Here is a 22,135-nt window from a genome sequence, read left to right as displayed (position 1 = left end):
GTTCGACAAGCAGGTGTCCACATACTTTTTGTTCATGTAGTGTATATATAGTAATGCTCAATTTTTCAAGTAGTATGTTAAAAGATGGTTTAATGTTTATAAAATGTTTTGTAAACATGAATATTGTGTCAGCAAGACAGGGTTCTTATTCACCACCTGATAACCTTTATGCTGGTTAAATCACATCTCCATATTACCAGGAATTCATTCAGAGATTAACCTAAATCAGGGTTTAACACGTGGGTTAAATACCAGTCAAACCAGTTATCAGCAATGTCCATTTGAATTTCAGATTTAGATTTTATTAACAATAAATTACTTCTTACATAATTAAATTACACAATGTTTCAGTAATTATATATTGAACATTCAAGGCATACAGTATGTACACGTTCACATACTCATCATACACACACGTTTTGTCACTCGCATGCCATTCCAGTGCTGTCGGTGTGCTGGCCCATTCTGTGCAGATGCTTCAGGACCAGGTGTCTGTGGAGGGTTTTTGACGTTGGAGAAGTTGTGCAGCATTTACCCAAGTGTGTGTGTGTGTGCGTGCGTATGTCAGTGTGCATGTGTAAGTGGCATATCAGTATTGGCAAGGGAACTGGCCCCAAGAACACGTCCACTGATTAAGCAAGGCCTGTGAATCTGTAGGGCTCGTCTTCTCCAGTCAATTACCTCCAGCCCAATACTGAGCACTCTGTCATGTGATTGTTCTATTTACTGTACAGAATCATGAAACATTCACGGTTAATTTCCATTCAGTGCTGGTGGGCGGATTTTAAAACGTGCTTCTTGTATGGTTTCAATAGAGGAGTTGCTCTTTACAAAGGGGTGGATCGTCAAGCCATTGTTCTGGGGGAATTAAATCTCTAACAAAGAAGCTCTTCAAAAAAAATTTACAAAAATTGGCCCATGCAGTTGAGGCAAGGTTATGATATATTCACATGTTACCATCCCCTTGAGAACTGTTTCTGTGGTTTTCTTCTCCCATCACATGCATAGCTCCTGTTCCACCGGAGCCTTGTTTTACAGTTAGACTGTTATTGCTGAATCATTCCACTGGAAGTAGTGTAAGACATGCAGTGCGTTGGAGTTATGGAAGGAGTACTCTGATCGTAGGACCCTAAACCCTGGAGCCTGGGACCCTAAACCCTGGAGCCTAGGACCCTAAACCCTGGAGCCTAGAACCCTAAACCCTGGAGCCTAGGACCCTAAACCCTGGACCCTAGGACCCTAAACCCTGGAGCCTAGGACCCTAAACCATGGAGCCTGGGACCCTAAAACCTGGCACACCAAAACCACCTGCGAAAGGGAAACAGTTAATAGGAAATAATGTCTCTGATCTGATCGTAGGACCCTAAACCCTGGAGCCTGGGACCCTAAACCCTGGAGCCTAGGACCCTAAACCCTGGAGCCTAGGACCCTTAACCCTGGAGCCTAGGACCCTAAACCCTGGAGCCTAGGACCCTAAACCCTGGAGCCTGGGACCCTAAAACCTGGCACACCAAAACCACCTGAGAAAGGGAAACAGTTAATAGGAAATAATGTCATTGCATGATGCCACTTTCTTCCAATGCAATCCCATGCTCACATCACATGATCTCTGTCATTTGATCCATGTGGTCCAGTAAAATTGATGCCAGGGGGTTCCAACCAATCACTTTCAGGGTGGAATATCATGTGCTTCACTGTTCCTCCTCTGACTGGTCAGTCCAGGTACCGAAGAAATTTGAAACTTTGGGAGTTTTGGGGGTGCGTCTGCCACCCCTGGAGCCCAGCCTGGCCCCTGAGGAAGCGCCCCCTTCCTGGGCCAGGTGGATCCTCTGGCACTCCCTGAGGTTCTGGGCCCGCACTTCCTGGTTCTTGATCTCCTCTACTACCCGACAGGGGAACCAGCCCTTCTCTCCATCATGGAGCCTCTCACCCATCATCCAGTCTGAGGGGGCGAGAGGAGCAAGAGAGAGAGAGAGAAGGGAGAGAGAGGGAAGAGTGGAAGAGGAGTGTAGGTAAAGAAAGAAAGGGAGTAAAGGGAGAGATATTAACTAACAGGCAGCCTATTGAATCTGCACTAGAGATCCTAGTACTAAGATCTCTCAGGAGATATGTTGTCTGGTCTCACCATCTGTCCTCTCCAGGATGTTCAACACGTCAGCCATCTCAATGGACAGCTCATCTGGCTCTTGAGACGAGTATGACTGAATACACTGGACCTGAGGAGAGGCTGACCACACACGCACGCACACACACATTAATAACATATACACTACCGTTCAAAAGTTTGGGGTCACTTAGAAATGTCCTTGTTTTTGAAAGAAAAGCTCCTTTTTTTGTCCATTAAAATAACATCAAATTGATCAGAAATACAGTGTAGACATTTTTAATGTTGTAAATGACTATTGTAGATGTAAACGGCTGATTTTGAATGGAATATCTACATAGGTGTACAGAGACCCATTATCAGCAACCATCACTCCTGTGTTCCAATGGCACGTTGTGTTAGCTAATCCAAGTTTATCATTTTTAAAGGCGAATTGATCATTAGAAAACCGTTTTGCAATTATTTTAGCACAGCTGGAAACTGTTGTTCTGATTAGAAGCAATAAAACTGGCCTTCTTTAGACTAGTTGAGTATCTGAAGCATCAGCATTTGTGGGTTCAAGTACAGGCTCAAAATGGCAAGAAACAAAGCACTTTCTTCTGAAACTCATCAGTCTATTCTTGTTCTGAGAAATGAAGGCTATTCCATGCGAGAAATTTCCAAGAAACTGAAGATCTCGTACAACGCTGTGTACTACTCCCTTCACAGAACAGCGCAAACTGGTTCTAACCAGAATAGAAAGAGGAGTGGGAGGCCCCGGTGCAGAACTGAGCAAGAGGACAAGTACATTAGAGTGTCTAGTTTGAGAAACAGACGCCTCTTTAGTCCTCAACTGGCAGCTTCATTAAATAGTACCCGCAAAACACCAGTCTTAATGTCAACAGTGAAGAGGCGACTCCGGGATGCTGGCCTTCTTGGCAGAGTTGCAAAGAAACAGCCATATCTCAGACTGGCCAATAAAAAGAAAAGATTAAGATGGGCAAAAGAATACAGACACTGGACAGACGTAGATGGGGAAAAAAGTGTTATTGACAGTCGAATCTAAGTTTGAGGTGTTCGGATCACAAAGAAGAACATTCGTGAGACGCAGAAAAAATGAAAAGATGCTGGAGAAGTGCTTGACGCCATCTGTCAAGCATGGTGGAGGCAATGTGATGGTCTGGGGGTGCTTTGGTGGTGGTTAAGTGGGAGATTTGAACAGGGTAAAAGGGATCTTGAAGAAGGAAGGCTATCACTCCATTTTGCAATGCCATGCCATGGACGGCGCTTAATTGAAGCCAATTTCCTCCTACAGCAGGACAATGACCCAAAGCACAGCTCCAAACTATGCAAGTACTATTTAGGGAAGAAGCAGTCAGCTGGTATTCTGTCTATAATGGAGTAGCCAGCACAGTCACCGGAACTCAACCCTATTGAGCTGTTGTGGGAGCAGCTTGACCGTATGGTACATAAGAAGTGCCCAACAAGCCAATCCAACTTGTGGGAGGTGCTTCAGGAAGCATGGGGTGAAATCTCTTCAGATTACCTCAACAAATTGACAACTGGAATGCCAAAGGTCTGCAAGGCTGCAATTTCTGCAAATGGAGGATTCTTTGACAAAAGCAAAGTTTGAAGGACACAATTATTATTTCAATTAAAAATCATTATTTATAACCTTGTCAACATCTTGACTATATTTCCTATTCATTTTGCAACTACTTTCATGTATGTTTTCATGGAGAACAAGGACATTTCTTAGACTTGAATTCCAGTGTTTACTCAATGCTGATGAGTTCCTAGGTACGACTCATCTTCCTCACACCCTCGTTGCACTCCTTCACAATCTGACATATGCACAAATAAACCATTATATAAGGAACCTATCCCAACACTCCCTTGGAATTCTATATAGGCAGTTAAAGACATGCTCCGTAACTTTGGCGACTAGTATGTATTTTTTAAATCTCCCGCTTTGGGCTGGATGTATCAATGTGTAGTTTATGTAAGGGATAATCAACGAGGGTAATGCGTTCAATGGAAAATAATGAACGACGTAGAAGGTGTGTTCGGAACTGACCTACAGAGTTGCATTATTTTCCAGAGAACGCAAAGAGCCCCGAGTTGATTATCCCTTTTATACCATGGCTATAATTTAGCACATTTGCCACTAGAAATGTGTTCAAAATCCACTGAAGTAGCTAGCAAGTTTACTAGATACAGTTGAAGTCGGAAGTTTACATACACTTACGTTGGAGTCATTAAAACTCGTTTTTCAACCACTCCACAAATTTCTTGTTAACAAACTATTGTTTTGGCAAGTCGGTAGGACATCTACTTTGTGCATGACACAAGTCATTTTCCAACAATTGTTTACAGACAGATTATTTAACTTAGAATTCACTGTATCACAATTCCAGTGGGTCAGAAGTTTACATACACTAAGTTGACTGTGCCTGTAAACAGCTTGGAAAATTCCTGAAAATGATGTCATGGCTTTAGAAGCTTCTGATAGGCTAATTGACATCATTTGAGTCAATTGGAGGTGTACCTGTGGATGTATTTCAAGGCCTACCTTCAAACTCACTGCCTCTTTGCTTGACATCATGAGAAACCCTTGTCAACGTCTTGACTGCATTTCCTATTCATTTTGCAACTCATTTCTTGGAAAACAAAGACATTTCTAAGTGACCCCAAACTTTTGAATGGTAGTGTATACCACCTGTTATTTGGTACCTAAAAGTTCAGCTGTGAGTAGTGGATGTCATCTCTTTGTTGGTGTGTGTCATCTTTGTGTACGTCTCACCTGGTTGGTGGGCGCTGGTGGACATGAATCGCGTGCGGCGGTTTGGCGTGAGAGCACAGATCCAGCGCAGCTTATCACTCCTGGCAGCAGCACACAGGCACACGTGGGAGATTGTTCATAATGGATCAATGACATATAGAGAAGTACTGAGTACACTAGGTGCCGAGGGGGCTTGAGACTCATATATAATGCTGTTAGTTGTAGTCACTCACATGCTGGAGGTCTTGAGCATGTAGTTGGCATGCCTCTCCTCCTGGTTTTCTAGAAGTTTCAGGTTAAACACGTTAGCCAGCATCTGACCCTGGTCTTCCATGTCCTCAGTCCTCAGCATGGCCCGCGTGCACGAGTCCAGCACCTGGAACTTCTCACCACTGATGAAGACACACACATATACAAAGCCTCATGTGACAAAGGGCAGTTTGGCAGGTAGTAGATTTCAAAACTGCCTGTATACAAAATGATGTGTTGGGGGGGCAATAGAAAGTCCCAGACTGAAAGTGGGTGTGCACTGCGACCCCCAATGACCACTAGCTGTCTCTGTGTGATGATGTCATGTGCTGACCTGGAGCTGCGCTTGGTGATGAGCAGCAGGTTGTTGAAGAGGAACAGGTAGACAGGGTGGTGGAGCTTCTTACTCCGCATGGTCCTAGTGCTCTTTGGCCCGGTCATCTGCTGCACCTCACCCTTCTTCAGCAGCCAGCGGGAGTGGGAGATCACCGGCACCGACTGGAGGGAGAGGGTCACAGGTTCAACTCAGGGTTATTATAGATCATAGAGATCACTTTTTTACATCAGTTTTTTTGCTGTTGAAATGCCAACATTTCGGTCTATCGACCTCCTTAAAGGAATCAAACAAGCAATCAAATCAAATTTCATAGTTCACATACATATATTTAGCAGATGTTACTGAGGGTGTAGCCAAATGCTTGGAACCTAACTGAGATAGATAACCTTTGACCACGTCTGTTTGTGCCAGTCTGGCAATTTCACTGACTATACAGAATATTGACATGCTGTCACATGACTGGCGACTGCAGGTACCTTAGACTTGAACTCCAGTGTTTTCTCAATGCTGATGAGTTCCTCTGTACGACTCATCTTCCTCACACCCTCGTTGCACTCCTTCACAATCTGACAATCGGGCAAACAAACCATTATATAAGGAACACATCCCAACACTCCCTTGGAATTGTATATAGGCAGTTAAAGACATGCTCTGGAACTTTGGTGACTAGTAAGTATTTTTTAAATCTCCTGCTTTGGGCTGGATGTGTCAATGTGTAGTTTATGTAAGGGATAATCAACGAGGGTAATGCACTCTATGGAAAATAATGAACGATGTAGAAGGTGTGTTCGGAACTGACCTACAGAGTTGCATTATTTTCCAGAGAACTCTAAGAGCCCCGAGTTGAATATCCCTTATACCAAGGCTATAATTTAACACATTTGCCACTAGAAATGTGTTCATTTGCCAATAGAAATGTGTTCAACATCCACTGAAGTAGCTAGCAAGTTTACTAGATACAGTTTAAGTCGGAAGTTTACATACAATTACGTTGGAGTCATTAAAACTCATTTTTCAACCACTCCACAAATTTCTTGTTAAAACTTTTTAGTGACGGGCCAGTATTCGGAAATTCGGATGAATGACGTGCCCAAATTAAACTGCCTACTACTTGGGCTCAGAATGTAGGATGTGCATATTATTAGTAGATTTGGATAGAAACACTCTGAAGTTTCTAGAACTGTTTGAATGATGTCTGTGAGTATAACAGAACTCATATGGCAGGCAAAAACCTGAGAGAAAATCCAACCAGGAAGTGGTTTGTAGTTTTTCAAGACTGGGCCGTTTCAGTATACAGTGACTTAGGGTTCATTTTGCACTTCCTAAGGCTTCCACTAGATGTCAACAGTCTTTAGAAAGTTGTTTGAGGCTTCTATGGTGAACAGAGAGCGAACAAAGGAAGTTGGAAGTTGTTGACTCAGGAGTGGACATGAGTTCATTGGCGTGCATTCACGTGAGAGTTAGCTGTGTTCCATTACATTTTTCAAGACATTGGAATCGTCCGGTTGGAATATTATTGAAGTTTTATGTTAAAAAGGCCCTAAAGATTGATGCTATTCATCGTTTCACATGTTTCTACGAACGTAAATATAACTTTTTTTTAACTTTGTCGTGAAATTTTCTGCACGCTTCCTACATTTGGAGTAGCTTACTGAATGTGCGAACAAAAAGGACATAAATTATGGACTTTATCGAACAAAACAACATTTATTGTGGACCTGGGATTCCTAGGAGTGCATTCTGATGAAGATCATCAAAGGTAAGTGAATATTTATAATGCTATTTATGATTTTAGATGACTCCAAAATAGCGGGTATCTGTATTGCCTGCTGTTGTTTTCTGAGCGCCGTACTCAGATTATTGCAAAGTGCGCTTTTCCTGTGAAGCTTTTTTGAAATCTGTCACAGCAGTTGCATTAAGGAGATGTTTATCTATAATTCTTTGAATAACAGTTTAATATTTTATCAACGTTTATGATGAGTATTTCTGTAAATTGATGTGCTCATTCACTGGAAGTTTTCGGAGGAAAAGCATTTCTGAACATTATGGGCCAATGTAAAATGGGGTTTTTGGATATAAATATGAACTTTATCGAGCAAAACATACATGTATTGTATAACATGAAGTCCTATGAGTGCCATCTGATGAAGATCATCAAAGGTTAGTGCTTAACCTCTTGGCGTTCCCCTAGGATAGGGGGCGCTAAAGCGATTTTTGAAAAAAATTTGTGCCCATTTTAAACGGCCTCCTACTCAAACTCAGAAGCTATGATATGCATATAATTAATACTTGTGGATAGAAAACACCCTAAAGTTTCTAAAACTGTTTGAATGGTGTCTGTGAGTATAACAGAACTCATATGGCAGTCAAAACCCCGAGACCGATCGTAACAGGATGTGGAATTCTGAATTGTGGACTCAACTTCACATCTTTACCTATTACTCACACCGTGAGCTATGGTTCATTGAGCACTTCCTATTGCTTCCACTAGATGTCCCCAGTCTTTACAAAGTGGTTTGAGTCTCCTACTGTTAAAACTGAATGAATGAGACGCTGTTGAAATTGGTCACATGAGGAGGGCCATCACCATTATGACGCCGGCGGCCTTGTCTACCCTCCCCTTTCGAAACGTTTTGAAACACAATGCAATCGTCCCCCTCGAATCTTATTGGCTCTCTTGTTGAAACAGGCCCTGAAGATTTATGTTATAGAACGTTTGACATGTTTGAACGAACCTAAATGGAAAAAAAATGCTTTTTCTCGAAATAGCTGTCCCGTGGCCGACGGAAGTTTTGGAGCAGCCTTCAGACGCGCTAACAAGAACAAGCTCTTGGAACATAAAGGAGTAATTTTTTCGAACGAAAATACATTTGTTGTGGACCTGGGATTCCTGGAAGTGCTTTCTGATGAAGACAACCAAAGGTAAGGGATTATTGACAATAGTATACAAGACTAGATGTGATATGCGATTGTTCCAAAATGGCGCAGACCTATATTTACTAGGTAATTTTCTGAGTATCGCATCCCCTTTTATCGCAAAGTGTGATTACCCAGTAAAGTTATTTTTAAATCTGGTATTACAGGTGCTTTCAAGAGATATTCATCTATAAATCTTAGAATGACAATATTACGTTTTAAAAATGTTTTCGAATAGTAATTTAGTAAATTGTAGCTTTGTTTCATCGGATGCATTTGAGGGAAAATAGTTAAGTCAACGTTACGCACCGATGTAAAATGCAGTTTTTATATATAAATATGAACTTTATCGAACAAAAGAATGCATGTATTGTGTAACATGATGTCCTAGGTGTGTCATCTGATGAAGATTGTCAAAGGTTAGTGCTGCATTTAGCTGTTTTTTGGTTAGTTGTGATGCATGTGGTTGGTCGGAAAATGGCTATGTGGCTACTTTTACGATATACTCCTAACAATCTAATGTTTTGCTTTTGCTGTAAAGCCTTTTTGAAATCGGACAACGTGGTTCGATTCAGGAGAGGGGTATCTATAAAACGATATAATTTGAAAAAACATTTTTTTTTTTTTATTATTAAATTTTGTTATGCTAATGGCGATATGATTTTTCGCTGGCCGCACAGGGGTTAATTTTAGCTGTATTTCTGGTTTTTGTGATGCCTGTCCTTGCTTGGAAAATGGCTGTGTGGCTTTTATTTTTTAGGCACTCTCCTAACATAATCTAATGTTTTGCTTTCGCCGTAAAGCCTTTTTAAAACCGGACAATGTGGTTGGGTTAAGGAGACGTGTATCTTTACAATGGTGTAAAATAGTTGTATGTTTGAGAAATTTGAATTATGAGATTTTTGCTGTTTTGAATTTGCCGCCCTGCTATTTCACTGGCTGTGTCCCGCAGGTGGGACGCTAGCGTCCCACATAGCCCATACTAGTTAACAAACTATAGTTTTGTCAATCTACTTTGTGCATGACACAAATAATTTTTCCAACAATTGTTTACAGACAGATTATTTAACTTAATTAATTTATTTAACTTAACACTGTATCACAATTCCAGTGGGTCAGAAGTTTACATACAGTAAGTTGACTGTGCCTTTAAACAGCTTGGAAAATTCCTGAAAATGATGTCATGGCTTTAGAAGCTTCTGATAGGCTAATTGACATCATTTGAGTCAATTGGAGGTGTACCTGTGGATGTATTTCAAGGCCTACCTTCAAACTCAGTGCCTCTTTGCTTGACATCATGGGAAAATCAAAAGAAATCAGCCAAGACCTCAGAAAAACAATTGTACACCTCCACAAGTCTGGTTCATCCTTGGGAGCAATTTCCAAACACCTGAAGGAACTACGTTCATCTGTACAAACAATAGTACGCAAGTATAAACACCATGGGACCACACAGCCATCATACCGCTCAGGAAGGAGATGCGTTCTGTCTCCTAGAGATGAACATACTTTGGTGCAAAAAGTGCAAATCAATCCCAGAACAGCAGCAAAGAACCTTGTGAAGATGCTGGAGGAAACAGGTACAACAGTATATATCCACAGTAAAACGAGTCCTATATCGACATAACCTGAAAGGCTGCTCAGCAAGGAAGGAATCACTGCTCCAAAACCGCCATAAAAAAGCCAGACTAAGGTTTGCAACTGCACATGGGGACAAAGATTGTGCGTTTTTGTTAAATGTCCTCTGGTCTGATGAAACAAAAATAGAACGGTTTGGCCATAATGACCATCATTATGTTTGGATGAAAAAGGGGGAGGCTTGCAAGCCGAAGAACACTTCACAAAATAGATGGCATCATGAGGGAGGAAAATTATGTGGCTATATTGAAGCAACATCTCAAGACATCAGTCAGGAAGTTAAAGCTTGGTTGCAAATTGGGCTTCCAAATGGACAATGGCCCCAAGCATACTTCCAAAGTTGTGGCAAAATGGTTTAAGGACAACAAAGTCAAGGTATTTTGGAGTGGCCATCACAAAGCCCTGACCTCAACCCTAGAGAAAATTTGTGGGCAGAACTGAAAAAGCGTGTGCGAGCAAGGAGGCCTACAAACCTGACTCAGTTACACCAGCTCTGTCAGGAGAAATGGGCCAAAATTCACCCAACTTATTGTGGGAAGCTTGTGGAAGGCTACCTGAAACATTTGACCCAAGTTAAACAATTTAACCTCTTACATCTAGACGTTCCGCTAGCGGAACACCTGCTCCAATATCCAATGATGGGCGTGGCGCGAAATACAAACTCCTCTAAAATCCGAAAACTTCAATTTTTCAAACATATGACTATTTTACAGCATTTTAAAGACAAGACTCTCGTTAATCTAACCACACTGTCCGATTTCAAAAAGGCTTTACAGCGAAAGCAAAACATTAGATTATGTCAGCAGAGTACCCAGCCAGAAATAATCACACACCCATTTTTCAAGCTAGCATATAATGTCACAAAAAACAAAACCACAGCTAAATGCAGCACTAACCTTTGATGATCTTCATCAGATGACAACCCTAGGACATTATGTTATACAATGCATGCATGTTTTGTTCAATCAAGTTCATATTTATATCAAAAACCAGCTTTTTTACATTAGCATGTGACGTACAGAACTAGCATACCCCCCGCAAACATCCGGTGAATTTACTAAATTACTCATGATAAACGTTCACAAAAAACATAAATTATTTTAAGAATTATAAATACAGAACTCCTCTATGCACTCGATATGTCCGATTTTAAAATGGCTTTTCGGTGAAAGCACATTTTGCAATATTCTCAGTAGATAGCCCAGCCATCACGGCTAGCCATTTAGACACCGACCAAGTTTAGCCCTGACCAAACTCCGATTTACTATTACAAAAGTTTGATTACCTTTGGTGTTCTTCGTCAGAATGCACTCCCAGGACTGCTACTTCAATAACAAATGTTGGTTTGGTTCAAAATAATCCATCGTTATATCCAAATAGCGGTGTTTTGTTCGTGCGTTCAAGACACTATCCGAAGTGTAAATAAGGGTCACGAGCATGGCGCAATTCGTGACAAAAGATTTCTAAATATTCCATTACCGTACTTCGAAGCATGTCAACCGCTGTTTAAAATCCATTTTTATGCCATTTTTCTCGTAAAAAAGCGATAATATTCCGACCGGGAATCTGCGTTTAGGTAAACAGACGAAAGAAAACAAGGCATGGGGTCGACGCGGGCACGCGCCTGAGTCTCACAGTACTGTAACCAGCCACTACCCAAACGCGCTACTTTTTTTTCAGCCAGAGCCTGCAAAGCCACGATTCAGCTTTTTGCCGCCTTCTGAGAGCCCATGGGAGCCGTAGGAAGTGTCACGTAACAGCAGAGATCCTCTGTAATGGATAGAGATAATCAAGAAGGGCAAGAAATTGTCAGACAGGGCACTTCCTGCATGGAATCTTCTCAGGTTTTGGCCTGCCAAATGAGTTCTGTTATACTCACAGACACCATTCAAGCAGTTTTAGAAACTTTGGAGTGTTTTCTATCCAAAGCTAATAATTATATGCATATTCTAGTTTCTGGGCAGGAGTAATAATCAGATTAAATCGGGTACGTTTTTTATCCGGCTGTGAAAATACTGCCCCCTAGCCATAACAGGTTAAAGGCAATGCTACCAAATACTAATTGAGTGTATGTAAACTTCTGACTCACTGGGAATGTGATGAAAGAATGCACGTTGAAATAAATCACTCTACTATTATTCTGACATTTCACATTCTTAAAATAAAGTGGTGATCTTAACTGACCTAAGACACAGCATTTTTACTAGGGTTAAATGTCAGAAATTGTGAAACTGAGTTTAAATGTACTTTGCTAAGGTGTATGTAAACTTCTGACTTCAACTGTAGCTACAATAGTTGTCGTGGTAACCAAACAAACAGACTTGCTTAACCAAATCATCAGTTCAATCTTTCTATTAGAAAAATCAAATTCAATAATACCAATATGTTTTCAATTCGACTTTTGCTTTCAAAAGCAGCTCAAACAAAACATGTAAAAATGAACTATAGCCATTGAATTCTACCGTGCAAATATACCATGCGTTATAGGGAAATAATGCACATTCTAGAATGACATTCGTGCCAATCAGAAAGGAGTATTCAACAATGACATGGTATAATTTAGCGATCATGCCCAAGAAGCCGGTGTTTGGAGGATATATTGGCACGGGTGTTGTTAGGCCCGAGACTAGGTCGAGTGGCTCATGAGTGCCACTTTCAGAACTACTTCCAAAAAATTATATAAAAGTACCGGAGAATCTCTTTAACCTGTTGGGGTGTAGGGGGCAGTATTTTCACGGCCGGATGAAAAACGTACCCAATTTAAACAGGTTACTACTCTGGCCCAGAAACTAGAATATGCATAGTATTAGTAGATTTGGATAGAAAACACTCTGAAGTTTCTAAAACTGTTTGAATGGTGTCTGTGAGTATAACAGAACTCATATGGCAGGCAAAAACCTGTGAAAAATCCAAGCAGGAAGTGGAAAGTCTGAGAATTGTAGTTCTTCTTTTGATTCTCTATCGAAACTACAGTGTCTGTGGTGTGACGTTGCACTTCCTAACGCTTCCATTGGCTGTCAACAGCCTCTAGAAAGTGGTTTGAGCATTCTCCTGTCACTGGGCAGATAATAGGAGCTCAGTTACTAAGTGGACTGCCTGGCAACAAAGGGATTGGATATGCACGGTGACACGAGCGCGCCGTTCCTTCTTTTTCTTCTTGAATGAATATGCTATTGTCCGGTTGGAATATTATCGCAATTTTACGTTAAAAATACCATAAATATTGATTTTAAACAGCGTTTGACATGCTTCTAAGTACGGTAATGGAACATTTTGACTTTGTCTCTGGTTCCGCGCTCGCGCGTTATGCCTTTGGATAAGTGATTAGTACACTTGAACAAAACGGAGGTATTTGGACATAAATATGGAGTATTTCGAACAAAAACAAAATTTATTGTGGAAGTAGCAGTCCTGGGAGTGCATTCTGACGAAGATCAGCAAAGGTAAGACAATATTTCTAATACTAATTCTGAGTTTAGGTTGCCCCGAACTTGGCAGGTGTCTGTATATCTCGCTGTGATGGCTGAGCTATGTACTCAGAATATTGAAAAATGTTCTTTCTCCATAAAGCTATTCTAAAATCTGACACAGCGGTTGCATCCAGGAGTAGTCTATCTATAATTCTTTAAATAATTGTTATATATTTTGTCAACGTTTATGATGAGTATTTTTGTAAATTGATGTGCACATTCACCGGAGGTTTTGGTGGGAATACATTTTCTGAACATCATGAGCCAATGTAAAATGCTGTTTTTGGATATAAATATGAACTTTATCAAACAAAACATACATGTATTGTGTAACAATGTCCTAGGAGTGTCATCTGATGAAGATCGTCAAAGGTTAGTGCTTCATTTAGCTGTGTTTTGGGTTTTATTGACACATGTCCTTGCTTGGAAAATGGCTGTGTGATTATTTTTGTCTATGTATTCTCCTAACATAATCTAATGTTTTGCTTTGGCTGTAAAGCCTTTTTTAAAATCAGACAATGTGGTTACATCAAGGAGAAGTGTATGTTTGAGAAAGGTGAATTATGACATTTTGTTGTTTTTGAATTTGCCGCCCTGATATTTCACTGGCTGTGTCCCGCAGGTGGGACGCTAGCGTCCCACGTAGCTCATAGAAGTTAACAAACATTACTGGGAGGCAAAGAATATAGGCAAATTGTGAGTCCAAAGGAAAGATTGCTAAACCTGTTTCAGAGAGAACCAAATATTTATGTAGAGGCTATACTTGATGCTCCAATTAAAACCACATTCCTTTGTTTGTGGCAACTACAACTAACCTCATCATGACAGTCATCATTCCTTACAAAGCATAGAGATTCATGGCAAGACTAAGTCTTCCCAACATAATGATGGTGGTGATTGTTTTTGATGCAACACTCAACACCATGACACGCCCTGAGCCCATAATCACAACCCGCACTACTTCCTCGAACATGCCCCAGGCCAGTACTGAACCAAATCCAGTACTCTGTCATCTCTCCCAGACTGGTTTGGTACTGTAAACTGGTTTAGTACTGTAAATGGTTTGGTACTGTTACCGTACCTGCTCCAGCTGATGGTGAGCCTTGATGGCATTGGCCTCCATCTTTGAATTCTCCTCCGCCTTCTTCAGAATGTTCTGCAAGCAAACACAGCATCAGAAGCTCAACGCAAAACTTACATCCTGGATACTGATACTGCAATATATTAGCACACAGTGAAGCATTATCATAACTATTATTTGCGATTCAGAAATGCTATGCTCCCCCCATCTTGGTTCAGCCCACTCTCTTGCTCCACTTACCTGGACCAGCATTTTGAGTCTTGTGATCCTCTGGAAGGGGAGGATGAGGAAGGAGGTGAAGGAGAGACCTCGGACATGCGGCTGGTTCTCCAGCTTAGCCATGGCCTCACGGAATGACTGGTTTCCCTGTCTGGACAAAACACAGGCATGTTCGAACCACTACAAAGACAGCCAACTCAAAACACAGGCTGTTCAAACCACCACAAAGACAGCCAACACAAAACACAGGCTGTTCAAACTACCACAAAGACAGCCAACACAAAACACAGGCATGTTCAAACCACCACAAAGACAGTCAACTCAAAACACAGGCATGTTCGAACCACTACAAAGACAGCCAACTCAAAACACAGGCTGTTCAAACCACCACAAAGACAGCCAACTCAAAACACAGGCATGTTCAAACCAGCACAAAGACAGTCAACACAAAACACAGACATGTTTAAACCACCACAAAGACAGCCAACTCAAAACACAGGCATGTTCGAACCACCACAAAGACAGCCAACTCAAAACACAGGCTGTTCAAGCCACCACAGACTGAATCAATGAGGTTGTCTGACCACAGACGGCCTACGCAGAGAGTAGACAAGCTTCACAGAACTGCTAGATGTTGCAGCAGACTACTATTACTAATGCTTTATGATATTAGCGGAACTTTTACTCAGAGCAACAAATCACCACACTGACGTCATCCAGGCAGGTCCAAACACACCGACCACACAGATCCATCCATCAATACTATGTTCCCTGCGAAAAACCACAGCCGCCTGTTAACTATGTCACCTGTCTTGGCAGTACAACCAACTGCCCAGCAGAGGTCTCCCTCTCTAAAGCCTTATCTCTAGCTCAGCAAGCTTAGTTCTTTCCTATAGTGTTTTAGAAGAGTGAGCGGTGTTTTTTGCGATTGTTGCCCTCTCTGTGACTTTGCGATTGTTGCCCTCTCTGTGTGCAGTCTATCAATAATCTGTTTAGGAATGAGAGGCAGCAGTGAAAATCTCTTAAGAATCTCCCAGCCAGCCTTGAGGGGAGAATGCACTCACTGCAGAGCAAAACAGCTGCTCACACTAATGTCACCGATACCTAGGTGACTCACAGCACAGTCAATGACGCTCTGTATGTTGTTAATGGTTGTTAATGCTATGCTGATGATCGCTATTTCACATTATATGGAACATGTCAGTACAGTACATACAGGTAACTGCCAAAATAATGGAAACACTTGAGTAAATGAGGGATACAATGTATATTGAAAGCAGGTGTTTCCACACAGGTGTGGTTGCTGAGTTAACTAAGCAATTAACATCCCATCGTGCCTAGGGTCATGTATAAAAATGCTGGGCAGGCCATTATTTGGGCTACCATGGCTATGCCCCCATAGGATGACAATGCCCCCATCCACAGGCCACGAGTGGTCACTGAATGGTTTGATGAGTATGAAAATAATGCAAACCATGTGTCATGGCCATCTCAGTCACCAGATCTCAAACCCAATTGAACACTAATGGGAGATTCGGGGGTGGCGCCTGAGACAGCGTTTTCCAGCACCATCAACAGAACACCAAATGGTGGAGTTTCTTGTGGAAGAATGGTGTCGCCTCCCTCCTATAGAGTTCCAGACACATGTAGAATCTATGCCAAGGTGCATTGAAGCTGTTCTGTCTCGTGGTGGCCCAATGCGCTATTAAGACACTTATGTTGGTGTTTCCTTTATTTTGGCAGTCACAAGGTGTGAGTAAATGTAATGATGTGATATGGTAGGTGATGGAGTTCCTAAAATCTAGCCCCAATGCCATGGAGTTTCCTACCCTAAATCTCTTGGTACAGACCTACAGCATGTCATATTTTGGTATTGTTTCACAGCTCTAAACTCGTCTGGTGTTTGGTAACTGGCTCAGCTCCCAGTGCGTCTCTACCATCCACGCTATCTGTCCTGTAGGGCTGCCTGCATGGGAACGTCACAGTCGCTCTCTCAGGTATGTGGTGATGGTGGTGAGGGACAGGACAGGCATCTACGTTGACAAACAACCACACCCTGCTGCTGCTACTACGCAACGCAATCAACCTGCCATCATTATCAATACAATCCCTGTTCTATTCTCTCATTGAAAACACTAATACACACACACACACTCACAATCAGCCTGCCATCATTATCAATACAATCCCTGTTCTATTCCCTCATTAAAAACACTTATACACACACACACTCACAATCAGCCTGCCATCATTATCAATACAAACCCTGTTCTGTTCTCTCATTAAAAACACTAATACCGGCTGACACACACATATATATATATATGCACAGAGACAAATCCACCCAGACACAAGCAGGGACACATACTGTACGTTACAGAGATATACATATACACATATACATATACATATGCCACCCAACAACCTGCACACTTGACCCTATCCCCTCCTCTCTTCTCCAGACCATTTCCGGAGACCTTCTCCCCTACCTCACCTCGCTCATCAACTCATCCTTGACCGCTGGCTACGTCCCTTCCGTCTTCAAGAGAGCGAGAGTTGCACCCCTTCTGAAAAAACCTACACTCGATCCCTCCGATGTCAACAACTACAGACCAGTATCCCTTCTTTCTTTTCTCTCCAAAACTCTTGAACGTGCCGTCCTTGGCCAGCTCTCCTGCTATCTCTCTCAGAATGACCTTCTTGATCCTAATCAGTCAGGTTTCAAGACTGGGCATTCAACTGAGACTGCTCTTCTCTGTGTCACGGAGGCTCTCCGCACTGCTAAAGCTAACTCTCTCTCCTCTGCTCTCATCCTTCTAGACCTATCTGCTGCCTTTGATACTGTGAACCATCAGATCCTCCTCTCCACCCTCTCCGAGTTGGGCATCTCCGGCGCGGCCCACGCTTGGATTGCGTCCTACCTGACAGGTCGCTCCTACCAGGTGGCGTGGCGAGAATCTGTCTCCGCACCATGCGCTCTCACCACTGGTGTCCCCCAGGGCTCTGTTCTAGGCCCTCTCCTATTCTCGCTATACACCAAGTCACTTGGCTCTGTCATATCCTCATATGGTCTCTCCTATCATTGCTATGCAGACGACACACAATTAATCTTCTCCTTTCCCCCTTCTGATAACCAGGCGGCGAATCGCATCTCTGCATGTCTGTCAGACATATCAGTGTGGATGACGGATCACCACCTCAAGCTGAACCTCGGCAAGACGGAGCTGCTCTTCCTCCCGGGGAAGGACTGCCCGTTCCATGATCTCGCCATCACGGTTGACAACTCCCTTGTGTCCTCCTCCCAGAGTGCTAAGAACCTTGGCGTGATCCTGGACAACACCCTGTCGTTCTCCACTAACATCAAGGCGGTGACCCGATCCTGTAGGTTCATGCTCTACAACATTCGCAGAGTACGACCCTGCCTCACACAGGAAGCGGCGCAGGTCCTAATCCAGGCACTTGTCATCTCCCGTCTAGATTACTGCAACTCGCTGTTGGCTGGGCTCCCTGCCTGTGCCATTAAACCCCTACAACTCATCCAGAACGCCGCAGCCCGTCTGGTGTTCAACCTTCCCAAGTTCTCTCACGTCACCCCGCTCCTCCGCTCTCTCCACTGGCTTCCAGTTGAAGCTCGCATCCGCTACAAGACCATGGTGATTGCCTACGGAGCTGTGAAGGGAACGGCACCTCCATACCTTCAGGCTCTGATCAGGCCCTACACCCAAACAAGGGCACTGCGTTCATCCACCTCTGGCCTGCTGGCCCCCCTACCTCTGAGGAAGCACAGTTTCCGCTCAGCCCAGTCAAAACTGTTCGCTGCTCTGGCACCCCAATGGTGGAACAAGCTCCCTCACGACGCCAGGACAGCGGAGTCAATCACCACCTTCCGGAGACACCTGAAACCCCACCTCTTTATGGAATACCTAGGATAGGATAAAGTAATCCTTCTAACCCCCCCCCCCCCTTAAAAGATTTAGATGCACTATTGTAAAGTGGTTGTTCCACTGGATATCATAAGGTGAATGCACCAATTTGTAAGTCGCTCTGGATAAGAGCGTCTGCTAAATGATTTAAATGTAAATATACACACATACATACATACATACATACATACATACATACATACATACATACATACATACATACATACATACATACACATACATATATATATATACACATACACATATAGAGGGGAAATGTGTGCTTCACCCAGATCAGGACAGGTGAACAGAATGTTATTCAATGCAGAGGTGTTCTGTTGTTATCATAGCCACAGCTCAAGGTTCTTTCTGTTCAGTTAATATGATAGACAGCCACTTCCCGTTGTGCTGAAAGTCATGTGTTATTCTGTCAGGTATGCTGTCATACAACTCACAGACCTTCATCTTATTCAGTCAGTACACACAGTACATAGGCCAACTGTGCATAAATCACATAGATGGTCTTACTCAGTTAAAGCATGATTTGAACTGTCAATTCTAAATTGATAATGATCTGTGATGGGCAACAGTTTGGCACAGCTACAATACCAACCACAACACCATCCCTATTGGACTACTGCACAGAGATGTTAACCCACATATCCTGTTACTGTAGACATTAGTTGGATGGGTACCCACAGAGAGGTTAACCCACATATCATGTTACTGAAGACATTAGTTGAAGGGGTACCCACAGAGAGGTTAACCCACATATCATGTTACTGAAGACATTAGTTGGAGGGGTACCCACAGAATGCGTCGGTAGTTCTTCTCCTGATACACCTGGTTGATGACGTAGGTGATAAAGACGTGGAAGTGATGGACTGCGTGGTGGTGGACGATGTCACACACCTCTGAGATCTGGAGGGACTGTTCGATGCGGTTCTCCAGGTCCATCAGGAACCTAAGGAAGGATGTATAGTATGACATCATCAGCAGGGGACAGTTGAATAAAGGTCACCATACAAGTATTACATTACAGTATGATCTGGAATGAAAGATGAATAAGGACTTGTTTACCTTTTACTTTCAGAAAGCTTAACACAGCAGTTTAGAGGGATCAGTAATCACACGTTGCAGAGAGGATGGGGGGCTTATTAGTCACACACACAGGCTTCTCTTACCTCTCACTGGCCTTCATCACCTCCTCAATGTTGGAGAACAGGAAGTGCATGTCTGATTGGCTGAGTGTGTTGACCAGCACAGGGTTCTTCAGGAAGTGGGTCTCCAGCACCTCCAGACTCTTGTAGTAGGATGCCTCTGAGGTCACCAGCTCAAACATGGCCTTGAGAACAGAGCAAGGACACAGGTCCTGTAAGAGTCTCTCTCTCTCTCTCTCTCTCTCTCTCTGTTGTGGAATGTCTTCCGTTGTAAGGGAGTGGTGCCACAGCTACGGTCCATGGTCAGGACTTATTGTCCCACAGCTAACTTCCTGCAGTATGGTAATTATAGATACCAAGGCTTTTGGCATGGACAAGGTATTTTTTGATCTTTCTCCCTCTCTCTCTCTCCCCCTCTTTCCATCTCCCTCTCACCATATCTCTCCCCCCCTCTTTCCATCTCTCTCTCTCTCTCCTCTCTCTCTCTCTCTCTCTCTCTCTCTCTCTCTCTCTCTCTCTCTCTCTCTCTCTCTCTCTCTCTCTCTCTCTCTCTCTCTCTCTCTCTCTCTCTCTCTCTCTCTCTCTCTCTCTCTCTCTCTCTCTCTCTCTCTCTCTCTCTCTCTCTCTCTCTCTCTCTCTCTCTCTCTCTCTCTCTCTCTCTCTCTCTCTCTCTCTCTCTCTCTCTCTCTCTCTCTCTCTCTCTCTCTCTCCTCACCTCTTGTATGATGACCTCTTTCTGCGGTAGCTGGGTAAGCAGGCCGCTCTGCTGCACGACCTCCAGGTTCTGCCACAGGCTCAGAGAGCGAGAGTTGTTCCTCAGCTGCAGCTGCAGGGCCGGTGGGGACGTCACCCCTAACCCCGCGCTGACCCCCGAGGTCAACCCATCCTGCTGCCGTCGATGCTCGATTTCCTGCTGCTTGGATGTGTCCCGGTACTCCTGGTACAGGAAGGCTGAAGGGACAAAAAGGGACGAAATAGAAATGAAAAAGGACAGAAGCAAGACAACATGAGTCATGTTTGGTTTGATAGCAATAAAATATTATTAGGGTTATTTAGCAGAACTTTAGTCCGAAGCCACATGACACAGTATATGTGGCCCATGGGGGAATCAAACTTATAACTCACTACCACTCTTTGTTATCTTTACACTGACCCCGTGACCCAGAACTAAAACATTCCCTTCATATTTGTGACATCGTGGAGTTGTAACTACATTAGTTATTGTGTAGAGTCAATTTGGAAAGAATGGATCTCATCTCATTTGAAATAATGGATCTCATTTGCTTCACATTTCTCTATCAGTCCTCTCCTTTCTTTCTCTTTTCCTCTCTCTCAGCCAGTTTCAGGTGAAGAGGGCTGGATACTTGCACATTGATAAGCAGGGTGGTTAGTTGCGGAGGAGAACATTAGCACTGTGTGTGTGTGCATGTGTATGTTCTGTCCTCTCACACTACATAGACATTAAGGTCATGTTGAACAACAGGAAACGGTTGCATAAGCCCCCTCAGTCAAATTCAAATGCTCACCTACTGTAGGTGGGCGTCTGGTATTGACACTTACATAAGAGAGGGAGAGAGAAAAGAAAGAGGGATATAAAAGACAGGGAGAGCGAGAGATGGAGAGAGAGGGTAAGAGAGGGTGAGATTGAGAGAGGAGAAAGAGGGAGGCATGCTTGAACCAACATGTTGACAAAAAGCACTTTCTGCTGAGTTATTCCAATAATGCATCCATTCAAAGGACATCCATTTATTTACATCCACAGATTAGATGTGACACTGCTCTGAACATCCCTATCTGAACTCATCTATACCCATTACTGTAAGTACAGAGAACAGAAGCCCGCCACACACTAAACACAGCCTTCAACCTTGACGGATGCACAGTGAAGTTTTAAGTGATAGATGGATGCAACTTCAGGCAAATCTTGTTCTTTTTAAGGCAATATTATGGGATATGTTGTTGTTAACAGCAGTGTGTGTGTGTGTGTGTGTGTGTGTGTGTGCGCGCGCCTGCATATGTTTGTGTGCACCACCTGTGCGTGTGTAGGTGGTGGAACAGAGAAGATCATTATGTCAGTGCAGCAGCAGCAGCTCTGGAGACTGTAGTGTGGGTGGAATATATATGTTACCTCCACCTTGCGTGGAATTGACAGTTCTACTGGCTACATTTCTCTCACCAACGTTCTTGACAATGTTGAGACTGTAGCAGATGGGTTCTACTTTCAATGGTGTTGAGCTCGCTCTTTCCCTGTTGCTCACCAACCTGAGTAGAGAGAAT

General features: G+C 43.0%; 1 protein-coding gene across 1 annotated transcript in view; it reads right to left on the bottom strand.

Moving 5' to 3' along the window:
* Positions 1-280: 280 nt before the first annotated feature.
* The window catches only part of LOC106613164 (ephexin-1), a 30,292-nt gene continuing 8,437 nt past the window's right edge, over positions 281-22,135 (bottom strand). Inside the window, exons 4-15 of the mRNA XM_045724737.2 lie at positions 22,035-22,120; positions 20,574-20,809; positions 19,883-20,043; positions 19,510-19,662; positions 14,797-14,926; positions 14,557-14,631; positions 5,928-6,017; positions 5,449-5,612; positions 5,099-5,257; positions 4,887-4,966; positions 2,126-2,227; positions 281-1,942 (exon numbers count right to left, since the gene is read on the bottom strand). Coding sequence (XP_045580693.1) covers positions 1,692-1,942; positions 2,126-2,227; positions 4,887-4,966; positions 5,099-5,257; positions 5,449-5,612; positions 5,928-6,017; positions 14,557-14,631; positions 14,797-14,926; positions 19,510-19,662; positions 19,883-20,043; positions 20,574-20,809; positions 22,035-22,120 — 1,687 coding nt within the window. The 3' untranslated portion in view covers positions 281-1,691. The remainder of the gene's footprint in view (positions 1,943-2,125; positions 2,228-4,886; positions 4,967-5,098; positions 5,258-5,448; positions 5,613-5,927; positions 6,018-14,556; positions 14,632-14,796; positions 14,927-19,509; positions 19,663-19,882; positions 20,044-20,573; positions 20,810-22,034; positions 22,121-22,135) is intronic.

This window comes from Salmo salar, chromosome 09 (genome assembly GCF_965601325.2).
Source record: "Salmo salar chromosome 09, fSalSal1, whole genome shotgun sequence".
NCBI classification, from domain to species: Eukaryota; Metazoa; Chordata; class Actinopteri; order Salmoniformes; family Salmonidae; genus Salmo; species Salmo salar.
Note: the sequence above shows the minus strand (reverse complement) of the source record. Positions and strands in the feature narration are given on the sequence as shown.